The sequence below is a fragment of the Opisthorchis viverrini genome, assembly GCF_000715545.1.
Source record: "Opisthorchis viverrini unplaced genomic scaffold opera_v5_497, whole genome shotgun sequence".
Lineage (NCBI taxonomy): Eukaryota > Metazoa > Platyhelminthes > Trematoda > Opisthorchiida > Opisthorchiidae > Opisthorchis > Opisthorchis viverrini.
The window spans coordinates 181,811-193,970 of NW_008752160.1; the positions used below are offsets into that span (position 1 = coordinate 181,811).

At 46.8% G+C, this 12,160-nt stretch overlaps 1 protein-coding gene across 1 annotated transcript in view; it reads left to right on the forward strand.

Moving 5' to 3' along the window:
- Positions 1-687: 687 nt before the first annotated feature.
- T265_11452 (hypothetical protein) overlaps positions 688-12,160 on the forward strand; it is a gene marked incomplete at both ends in the record, with an annotated part of 32,573 nt that continues 21,100 nt past the window's right edge. Inside the window, 7 exon segments of the mRNA XM_009178108.1 lie at positions 688-755; positions 3,003-3,088; positions 3,295-3,455; positions 3,467-3,591; positions 3,647-3,819; positions 4,387-4,641; positions 11,508-11,636. Of these exon segments, the coding sequence (XP_009176372.1) occupies positions 688-755; positions 3,003-3,088; positions 3,295-3,455; positions 3,467-3,591; positions 3,647-3,819; positions 4,387-4,641; positions 11,508-11,636 (997 nt within the window).

Sequence of the window (12,160 nt, forward strand, 5' to 3'; positions counted from 1 at the left end):
AAGTCTCAAAGTCACGTTGGAGCCAACGCGCGGGCGGTAGCGGTTGTATTTCAGTAAAACAAACTTTTGTACAGCGATGTGACTGATAATGATGGGAAAAAAGAAGATACTGAGCATGAAAAAGAGCAGTTTACAAGTGCTACACCGTGAACCTACATAACATTCTATCACATTTAACCATCCCACTTGGTCGTACCGTCGTTGCAACCGTGGTGGCGGCGTCCTGCACGTCACCTGCACCCGGACCGCAAGAGGAGCAAGCGAGGAATGACCATTTGTAGCTCGACACCAGTTTATATACCAACCTGACTTTGGCCTTCATAGACCAGGTGCCCGGTCCAGACCGCAAGTCGCCGACTCTGCGTTGCGGTATGCAATGTCTGCCAGTTTGATTTAGATGTAGGTATTGCTGATGTTCAATCCTTGCTTACTGGGCCTCGGCTCATGAGCTTTCTTCCTGTTGTCCGCTCGTGGAAGTTGTTGTGAACACCTGTCCTCGGTGAAACTCTGTCCTCTGGTGCTTCGATAGCGTGCATACTGCATCTTCAGTGAGTAGTGAGTGGAGCCACTTGCTATCCCCCAGGACCTTCCGTAGGCATGAAAAGGCGTATAATAGTGCTTTGAACGGGGTAATAGGTGTACCGTAGACAACAGTTGGGAGGTTATTCCACTCAGGAGCTACCCGAAATGAGAAATTTTTCGCCTTATTATAGTGTGCGCTCTGGGCATGAGAATGTTCTTACCATGTACCCGTCGTGTGTTGGCTAGATCAAGGGTGAAAAACCTGTTGGCCATGCCAACATAATGCATAATTATGTATTGTGTTGACATTATTAGGTAATCCTCTCCTGAAGAATTCTCGGGTGCTTCTTCGCATACCAGCGGACTCTCTGATAGATGGGGTCAGCCGACGTAACATTCTGTTCCCTCAAGAGGGAGTTACCTAACCGTCCAGCATAGTTTTCGTTGGTGGCATATACTGCTTGGACGGATAAATGGACCTAGATCACCGGTATATGGTAAACCCAGAATCGTTAATAGCCCTTCTGAGAGCATCACCAGGACTCGACTGTATCCTAGGACACTACCGTCATTCCACCAAGGTCGCCAGATAGGCCTCATTTATACAGGCTTTGATTGCCCTCTGGCAGGACGAACGACCGAAACGGATTCCCTGTAGAGCAACTAGCAAGGGTATTCTTTTTCTATCACTGTCATATGCTGAAACATGCCACAAAAAGCTGCACCTTTCCCCTCCAGATTTTCCAGATGGAAAGTCTACCGTCACTTCTGGATTCATGCGTCAGTTACGCAATCTGCCTTCAGTGCCCACTCCTGTCCAGATCATCGGCAAAAGAAACTGTGCTACCCTTAGTCGCCGTACAGCACGATCGTGATGCACTTCATCTCATCGCTCAGAGAGGCGAAAAAGCACGACCATCCCGTACGGATAAATGAGGATTTCCATATAGACGGCCGCACTGGCCAAGCTCACAAGAAGCTCGATATTTACCGACGCTCATAAGTCAAGGCCGTTCTGTCGTAGCTTGGGAATTCCCTCGGGACGTTTTATTACTCATCTTAAGGGTATACCTCCATGGGGCCGCGTTTCCAAGACGTCAATCTCTTACTTCCCCGACTGAAAAATTCACGCATAAGGAAACAGACCATACCAAAACTTAAAGCTGGTAAAAGCAAAGGTGTCATCTTCCATGGAATGCCGCAGTTAAAATACCCATATAAGACGGGCAAGTGTTGACATGGTTGCAGCGAATAGGAATACATCCAACATCTACGAGTGAATGACATCCTCATTATCAGGGTAGCCTGCCCACCAACACCTGTTAACTGCATAGAGAATGGACCGGGCATTCTTACAGCCACAGTCCCGTCAAATGGTCACCTAAGTTCTCGCCTGTAGACCCGAGCCTCGTGCGCCTCCAACTCCGCCCTACCGCTTCGACGAATCCTTCCAACCCCAACGGCGCTTGACAAAGAACACTCATGTAGTTTGAGATGATTCTACTCAACGCGCGCCACAGTCGGCCATTTTGAGTTCCTGTGTCCAAAAAACCACTCTACTAGTCCTAACCTCCCCCAGTTGCTGTAACCTTAGCGCCCAATGAATCTACGACTGATCTCAACTGCCACCAAGACCCCATGAGTTATCATTGCTGTGATAATAATCTGACTCAAACCGGACATCCACGTCACTGAATCGCCCTTTCCAAATCTGTCGTTAGTTAGATGAGACCCACGGTCAAGAAGCGGTGTAGTTTTGTACTATCTTATTCGTCATCAACAGGAACACGCCAGTACTATAAACTGGCTCTTAATTGCCCCGCAATCGTGAGAGAACCCCTAGTAAAGAAATAGAAATTGGGGATAGGAATCTACTGAGAAGTCGTATGTGCATAGACGAAGCGATCAAAATAAAGTACCTACATCTTTAGACAACCTTGCAGTGGGCACATCTGAGCATTACGTCGAACTGAAGCGTCATCAGCAGGATTGATCTAGTGCCCTTCCCGAACCCCCTGTTATAAGCGCTGTGCCTAGCGATAAATGTATGCCATCTAAACACTGGCTAGGAACCTACAGCATGCGCGCCATGAGGGCCTGTGGTGTGCAGTGTTCTGCAAGGCTTCTAGCCACATGGACGCAGGATCATGTGGGAAGCAGCCAGGAAGGTGCGAGTATCCCACTTTGCTCAGTTTGATGTGACAGCTTTCTTTCAATTTTTGGTGTTGTGATCTGTCCTCTGTGAATCTCCGGCCAATAGTAGCTACTTTAACAGTGCCGTAGCAGTAACCTTCATGTGGTCATATTGACCTCCGAGTCCTTCTAGTTGGAAACTTGAATCCTTGAATCCAACATTAATCAAAGTTGCCTCTTAGGAGCTGTTCGCTGTCCCAATGACTGTGCAGTCATACCATAATCTGACGGTTTGTGGGCGTTCATAACTAAACGAGCTATACTGGTTGTCTGTGCGGCACCTGCAGGGCGTGTAGGCATCGGCATATTTTTAATTTACCGGACGCAAGGATGCTTGCTTGGCAGTATACTCTTCAACAGTTGCCTTTGTGGGGTTAGTCTGTCAACGTCCGTGAAGGAATCTCAGAATTGAGAAGTTGATTGTTTTCTGTTTCTCGTGTCTGATTAGTTCTGACACTGTAAAGGACAACTTTATGGAGTCTTGAGTGCACTGTTAGGGTGGTTAAAAGCTCATCATCGTGGCTGCCGGAGACTTGAATGCAAAAGTAGGCAAACTTAGTGCCTCTGAGGCTCAATAAGGTAATCGGCTTGGGTTAGTCTCGGTAAGCTGGGACAATGGCGAACGACTGCTTCGATTAAGTGCTGACTACAAGCTGTTTTTATGCAGTACCAACGTCCCAATAAAAAAATCCAGCCAACAGCCCTCCAGCGGCGGACCCCAATTGATCACATTGCCATCAGTGACTGATAGCTCAAATCGATAACTGACTACCGCTCGTTTTGGAAAACGTGTGGGTTCTGGCCATGCGTTCATCCGGAGTCGCTTGTTCGGTTTTCAGAAGGTTTACGGAGAAATCGCCTAATAACTGAGAGGCTGTCAGATACCGAATTTAGACAAATTTATAAGGACTGTTCTCCGGGCTCTTCCAAGTGCCTCACCGTCGATAAATAGATTCGCCTTCCAGGATAGGGATCGCGTGATCCCCATTGTGTGTTACTGGAGACAATGCAAGATATTACCGCCAATTGGTGTAAACGATGTCAGTTTCTGCCTAGATTTTCAGAATGAGTGTCTGGAGGTGGACGTACTTTGGGATTATTGTGGTAGGCTAGCACGAAGACCCTGGTGATATCCATGGTTGTCTATGGGTATTTCGACCGTATTCTGCATACGATGAATGTCATACCGCATTTGGCGTTGTGGTTATATTGACCAAGTCGGTTTGTTGGCTTAAGATGAGTAAGAATGGATAGACAAGAACCATGAGACTGCGAACGCTACTTGTCTTCATGTTTATTCCTGGATCTTCTGTTTCACTTGTTAGTCGCTATTCTGTGTTGTAACTTAGTGTGTATATATTTTTAAACCGTTTTTAGGCGGATGTCAGTAATGCTTACTCGGGCGTGCGCTTTCGAATCTGGAATGGCCGGATAGAGTAGCCCCCATTTGCTGGTCACGAACTCCTCAAGAGTTTTCAGGAGCCCTTATTTTTATATCTCATGACGTTGATCAGCCATATATTATGTGGGTTCCTGAGTAACTCTGATTCTGTCACGTGCCTGGTTGCTCTTACAAAGGATGAGCTTATGTGGAAGTGCGGTGTCAGCATTTTCCCTGGACAGCTTGAGCGAAGTGAGCGTTTATTATCTCCTAATTTATCCTCTTTTCAGTTGTTCTGCGTGATATTATTTTCGTTTGTTCGGTCGATATGCTGCACCAACACGGGCTCCCCGCGAAAGTCTCAAAGAGGCTGAATAATCTTCTAGGACTTAGGCGTGACTTTCCTCAAACGGGTTTTGTCGTATCTCACTTAGCTCGAGCCGAAAAGCATAAGTGGAGAACAAAGGAAATCGTCTTCTGGTGCTCTTCTTCGGAGGAATGTGAGAAGTGGACTGCCAAGCTAAATGAATCAGTGCTGAATACCAGTAAGTTTTTTCGACATTTAAGTAATAATAATAATAATTGTTCAGCTGTAATACCCTTTCAGTGCGTAGCTGCTATGCCAATCCAAGGAAGCACGAGGGCTGTGATACAACCAGGTTACATTAGCCTAGACGGGTGAAGTCAAGATGTAGCGGTTGTTTTCGAACTACGGACCTTCCGGTCAGTAAATTCGTGCTCTAGCCACTGAACCATCTCGCTCCCTGGACAAGTAGCTGGATAACTAGCTGTATTTTAAAAGCGGCGTACAAATAGTTGGAGTTTTGTGCGCGCCTTAGAGACACCGGAATGAATCCATGGCAGTTTTTGAGCTCTGTTGTTGTTTACCGTTTTTTGGAAATGCTCGGTCGGTTTCCTTTTATGTTGACATTATTGAATATTCGCGGAATGCGCTTTTCATCTTGAATGTGGATAGCTCCAATTCCAGTCTGGATGGGGCTCAACACCTGACCTGCTTAGGGTCCCCCACAGGTGCACCTAGGGGACATTCAGTCTGCGGAGAACAGTCGAAGTGCATTGGCTAGATTCATACCCAACTTTAGACGTACTGAAAATATTGGGATGAGAAGTCTAACTGCATGCAATACGAATGAAAGGGTACTATTGGAAACAGATCCGAACCATGTCCAGATCATTCCAGAGGAACAGCGCTGCTCTTGATTCCAGTTTAGTTACCTGCCATAGGGAGGCTTTCATCGAAAAATCATTATATAATCAGCCCTCAATGTAACCCGTCTTTGCGATGGTTAAGGCGCCAGGTTACGGACCGGAAGGTCCATGCTTCGAACCCAGCCGCCGCCTCTCGATTGATAAGCTCGGGCAACCTGGAAGTATCCAAGCCCTCGTGCCTACTTCTGTTGGCGTGTCAGCTAGGTATCGGAAAGGTGATACAGTTGAACGATTTCCATTTCCATTTCCTTCGCGGAACACAAAATGTGGACGGATTTTTATTAAAAACTTGCCATTTTGTCTGGTCATGTCCGCGACGGTTAAGTTGTGCGTTCCGCTACAACTAAATAAATAGCATCGTTTCTGCAGGCTTGTGCTATTTATCCTTCTCAGCGAGCATAAAAGTAAAGGGATTCTATTTGCAAGTAAAGCTTTTTCGAAAATGGTTGTATCAAAAATTGTTGGTTCCGGATACCTTGTCTCCATTATAACTATGTAAACCAACATAAACAAGTTTAAATCTATGCTCTTCAATCACCTTGAATGGGATTGTGGGTTGGTTGGAAAAGTAGAGAATAGCAGAAGATCTCGTTTACCATGTGGGATCAATCGCTCCACCCATTCACGAGCGGGCATTTCACTGAGTTTTGGTGGTATCCTTCCTGTTGATATTATTTCACACTTGCTATTTTCTGACCTGTAGCCAAACAGAAGTGATCCAAAATTACCCATATTTTTCCTTTGCATTACTGCAATCCGTTTCTATAACCACAAGTTGTCAGACAGTTGCGGTCCTCCATTCTATTCTTCGCGGAGTAATCGTGTCCCTGAGCCTGAATGAATAATCTACTGAATCTCCTTTCTATCCGTCGAGTCCTACTCTTCTGGAAAGGCGACACCGCTTCTAGCAGTCAAAAGTGCTGGTTTTTCCTCACATAAAAGCTGCTTTTGAGTCTAGATAGTCAGCCATTATGGCAGTGCCTGTGGAGCAAAGTTGCTCCCAGAAATCCTTAGCCCTTTTTAAAGCTCTTTACGTCAAATCCCGTGGACGCGTGAAGGACTATGGGAAGCTCTCTCATGGTTGATGTTAGCCAGTGCTGTCCTCTTCCACCTTTCCTCTTCAACTTCGTCGTTAGTTTGCTCATGGGAGACTCACTCTTTGCCTCTAATTTCTATGAGGTTGAAATGTTCTCAGGTCGCTCGCTGAAGGTGTTGAGTACGCAGACGACGTAGCTCTTCTTCAATCTGACACTTTTGCAATGAGGACGATCTTAAATAACATAAACAGTTCTGCTTCATATTTAGGCATGCGCCTCACACCCGCAAAGTGTAGTGTGGTGCTACAAGTCGGCACGAGCTGTACCCCTAACCTCATTCATGTCGATGGACCGACTGAGGTAGTAGTGCAGCTGTATCAGTCTAGGTGGTCTAGCCAAAGACGAAATTTCCGTCTGGACTGCGAAGATCACAGCAGCTTTTGTGAACCTGCATCATGCATGGCGCTATCACCTTGTCGTGGTGCTCTGGCTTCTGTACCGCAATGACTATGCAGGCTATACTGGCTGGAACTCAGTTTCTAAAGCTTCGACCATGTCAGGGAGGCCAAGGGGGAGCAGTCCGATGAACGGCGAGTCTCCGCACTACGAGCAATCATATTGCGAGGTCTGATGGTATACAGGTAAAGTTGTACTGTCCCTTGAAGTAGGAGTGTGAAGGTGGTAAGGTGTTTCCCCCAAGTGACCAGCATATCCATATTTATGGAAGCAGCGATGCTGCCTTCCTCCGAGGAAGGAAGGGTTAGGAAAGTTCAGCCCCGAATGCCGTACACTGATCGCTTAGTGGTTGACAGTGACCGCCGGCGCGCTATTCAATACGATCGAAATATTTTTTTAACACCAAAGAGTCCTGTGCTGCTGAAAAGCACTTGCTGTGTACAGCTGTACTAGAATTGAGACAGTAATGCCTGCGTCCTCGGGCCAGACCGACCGCATACAGCCTAGTGAGTCAAACTATTGAGTCATTGGCTCCGGGAAGGGTCTCCCAAGAAAACCCTAGCAACCGCTGTCTCGCGGTCCAGACTTTTGAGTCAGATGCTAAGGGCAAGGTCCCCGAACAAAACCCTAATCCCCCCGCTGCCTTGTTGGCCAGACATTTTAGTCAAATTCTCAAGGTAGGATGTCTCAGCCAAACCCCCTTCTTCGGCTTGGGCAACCGGGGAGTATCATTCGCCCTTTCAGCGCCTCGCTCATCCGTCTTCTACACCTCTACTCACCCGTCGAATGATACAGTGCCATCAACCCATCTGTCAGTCCCATAGGCACTTTTTCATGTCTAAACCGTTGTCCAGAAAAATAAGCCAAAATCATCATCATTGTCAGCTGTAATGACCGTGTGCTTGTCGTACAGTGGCTGTAGCTGACAGTTTTCCTTCCAACGATGATTCGTAATTGTCAGCTGTAATGACTGTGTGCTTGTCGTACAGTGCCTGTAGCTGACAGTTTTCCTTCCAACGATGATTCGTGGAGAGGGGTAGGTAGCTGCACATTGGAAGCATGAACTGATAAATTAGTGCCTAAATACAGCACTGTAGGTAGGCTGTTAAGTGGAGGGATTGGGAAGGGAGCGATGCATCGAAGGCAATAGCTTGGATGTATGAGCGCCATTGAGGGCGCGACTGGGCCATGTCTGACAATGTCTCCAACCATTGATATGGCCCGTCTCGGGGTCCCCATCCAGGATGACGGCAGTGACCAGCGCATCTGAGCTTACTGGCAATGACTTTTATACTTCACTGCCAAGTCATTGACCACCTCTGGTTCTCTTCCACCCTTCACGCGGTTGTGCTAAAAGAGCCCTTCGAGGCAGTCGGCCGACTGGCATACGCAGCACGTGACCAAGGCAGCGCAACCTATGCAATGTGATCAGTTCATCTATCGAGGGTGAGTTATTTCTCCCGAATGTCATTCGATGAACTTCAGCATTGCTGGTCCGGTGTTCCCACCAGGTTCGAGCAGTGCTCCGAAGACATCGATGGTCAATCACTGAAAGTCTTTTGACGTCCTCGGCACGCAGCGGCCAGGTTTCTGATTCGTACAGTAATATGGAGCGCACCGCAGTATTGTAAACTCGACCCCTGAAAGAGAAGCTGACGTCACGCCTACGCTACAGGTGACGTAGGTTTAGAAAAGCTTCTCTGGCCTTCCCAATCCGGATGAAAATATCATCTTTCGCGAGACCACCGGGACTGATACAGCTGCCCAGGTAAATAAATTTGTCTACTGCCTCAATCGACTCANGCGGGGTCAGATCGCAGAAGCGATATGTCGTCTGCGTACTCGATATCTGTGAGCGGAGGCCCAGGGAGCACTTCGACCCCACAGGCATTAGAGGCTGGTAGTGAGTCTTCCATGATAGCATCAATGACGAAGTTGAAGAGGAAAGGTGAGAGAGGACAGCCCTGTCGGACACCACTTGATGTGGTGAACTCAGGAGAGAGCTTCCCGTAGACCTTTACACGGCCGCGGGAGTTGGCGTACAGCGCCTTAATGAGGGTCAAGAATTTATGGGGGACACCTTTGCTCCACAGACACTGCCATAGTGCTTGGCGGTCCACAGAGTCAAAGGCAGCTTCCAGATCAAGAAAAACAACCATTGTTGGTTGCTGGAAGCAGTGTCGCTGTTCCAGAATCTGTCGGAGGGTGAAGATATGGTCGATGCAACCTCTTGCAGGACGGAACCTAGCTTGGTTTTCACGGATCTGTCTCTCCCTTTGTTCAGTCAACTTTCGAAGGATAAGGCCTATAAATCAGACACCTGGTTCCTTTTTTTGTAGAGGAGAGCCGTCTCCCGAACAGCTTGTGGTCTTTGTCCATAAACGATCGCTATAGGAGGTTGCTCATCTGCTGAGGAAGAATATGCTTGCCTGAAAAACGGTCCCTCTGATGATGATCCTTATATCAGGAACCTTGCACTGTGGATCGCCCTTCTTTGCAGTGAAGGTTTTGGGGGTTGAAATGTTAAATTTAGGTTTTCGTCTGAAGTTGCACATCCTTCACGAAGGCTGTAATTCACAAGGACAATGACACTCAGCTTGATTCACGCGTCTTCGTGACTCAATGGTCAATACCATATTTAATCAGCCTTATGCCACTTTAGTCACTGGGTCGTTGAGATTAAAACAATTGTGGTGGTTTATTCCATAAAAGTCGATCCATTCGTGTGAGTTTACACCAACTGCCGTTTCCATTCAAGCCTTGAGCCTAGGGCTCCATTTTATAAACGTGATAATTTTTGTATCTGGTATTACTTCAGCCTACGTGCACCTGTGAACTGCTCAAGTACCAAAAACTTCACATCATCGCATATTACCGTCAGCCGGATCTCCTTAGTTGCTTACAACAACAATAAGTTTGAGAGCAGTCGACCACTACCGAAGCGCCCATTTACTGAATCACTTTCCTGGAAATCCTTGCTTTAAACGTGTCGCTCTTTCACCCAAGGTGGTGAAAAGTAGCATCCCATCTCTCACATTTTCGTCCCACTCTCGAGCCTCGATCCGTTGCTTAAATTTACGTGAGAATCCCAGTGCACTAATTATATCTCCACTTGAAACGTATACCTGAAGCCAGCGCCCTAATTATCGGAATGTAGGTTGTACCGCATTCATCATGCAGCTGCTGGCTTCAGTAAGACTGGTGTCCAGCGTCACCAGTTTCGACGCAAGTTTGAGACTATGAGAGATATGAGACTGGTGTCCAGCCTCACCACTTTCGACGCAAGTTTGAGACTATGAGAGATGATTTATACCAGATACACTTGTACCTGTATGGCTTTTTTACGTTATATCGGGTGATTTGGCAGCAACAAACATGCGGTCGGCCAAAATCCACAGTTTTTCTCGACTACAAAACGACTACTTTATCACTTTGACACTTGTCTTCTCCGGTTTGATTACTCTAAATGCGCTCAGATATCCTAGTCGATATCTTTTCAGCTCAGACAATATTAGCTGGTTGTATCATTCCCGCACTAATCTGGTTCGTGATCGGAGTGAGCCTGAGTAGCTAGAGCAGCCGATAAATTTGGTCAGGCTAGGATGATTGTGGTCCGTACTGTATGTACCAAAACAAACGCCTACCAAAGGAAGTCATGCTCTTCACTCCAAACCTTTGTAAGTGGAGGGTTCGCCGGAGACAGGCCCTGATCTAGCAACCCAAACTGAAGGGTACCACTGTTATGCTGAACGTTGTGAAAACTGGTTGGTTTTCACTAGATTCTTCTTGCACCTGAACACAGATCATGACATGTAACTGGTTTAAATGGCAAACAGGCCGGATTGTAATGTTAAGGTATATCTATCTTTGTATGTTTTGGGTGGATGCTCTGTCAATTCTGCTTACATCATCTTATATCCCTACGATAATTGAATGTGTTTATTTGAAAGAATTTGGAAGTTGTAGGCGAGTTGTGGCCTTTTCCCCTGGGCGCCTAAGGATTAGTACGTAGAAGCAACAGCTTCTAATACTGGGGGCGAGACGGCCCAAGTGGTTAGAGCACGAATTTACTGACCGGAAGTTCCGTGGTTCGAACCCAACCTCTGCTTCTCGACTTCCCCTGTCTAGGCTTGGGCAACCTGGCAGTATCCCAGCCCTCATGCATCCTTTGGGTGGCATGGCAGCTAGGCACCGAAAGGGTGCTACAGCTGAACGATTTTTTTCTAATACTGGTGCCCATGATAGTGATTACAACTATAACAATGGCCACGGAAAACCAGTTTGTGCTTTGCTTTTTCTATGGGGTCACTGTAAATGTGACCTTCATGTGGCCCGTATTATACGCACTGCGGTGATATGCTGGTAGAGTATGATACACTAATGTCGTTCGTAATCAGTGTGTGGCTTCCACTCTTGTCAGGTCCCAGTTTTCGCCTGCAGTACCGTACCCTCCATACCATTTGCTCTTCCCCCTGCTGTCCAACGTCCCGGTATGATCTTCCCTTCCAGAAGGACAACGTAGCTGTACATGGCACTCACACTTGTTATGCAATTGGTCCATCTATTGTGACGTCACCTCCCTAGCATTCAACTGGCTGTTCCGAGGTCGTATCGAAGAGTCAGTGCCCTAGTGTAATAGTTGTATAATAATTGCCATGACAGTCTGTTCTTTATATCTTTCATCGCAGATCCTTTGCGACCACGCCATCTGTTGGTTTTTGTGAATCCCAACTCTGGACACCGGAGAGCGGTACAGACGTACGAGGGAACAGTCCGACCGCTGTTTGAACTTGCGCGCATTAAAACTCATGTTATAGGTGAGAAAACCCTGTCTAACCTTGTCATTGTCTTCTACTGAATATTACTACTCGGTAGTTTGCTTATCAGTGTATTCAATAGGTCTGTGTTGAAGATGCCCGATGAATGAATCGCTCTCTACCCGCCTTAGTTGTCTATTTGTTTAGCGAGTGTGGACCTCAAATCAACAGGCTACCGATGTATTGTCCCCCCCCTACAAAAATGAATTTTTTCACGACAAAATGAATTTACTTGGTAAGATTGTAGCGTTGTTTTGATGTTCATGATGATGCTGATGATGATTTGATGTATCCAGTTTGCCACTGAGTTTGCATGATGTAGCAGGGGGCTTGCTTTTTGCTTCTTTTCTGTACGCAAGAGGTAACCTATCAGGAGAGGCAGACATCTGCATGCAGTTGTGCTAGACTCCAGCTATGGTATCAGTCTGTGAAAACCTTGATAAAAGTGTTGGTTTTTCTTGCACGTACCAATCCGTTGTGTGTGCGTTATCTATCCGATATTAGTGATGATGATTTTAACCCGA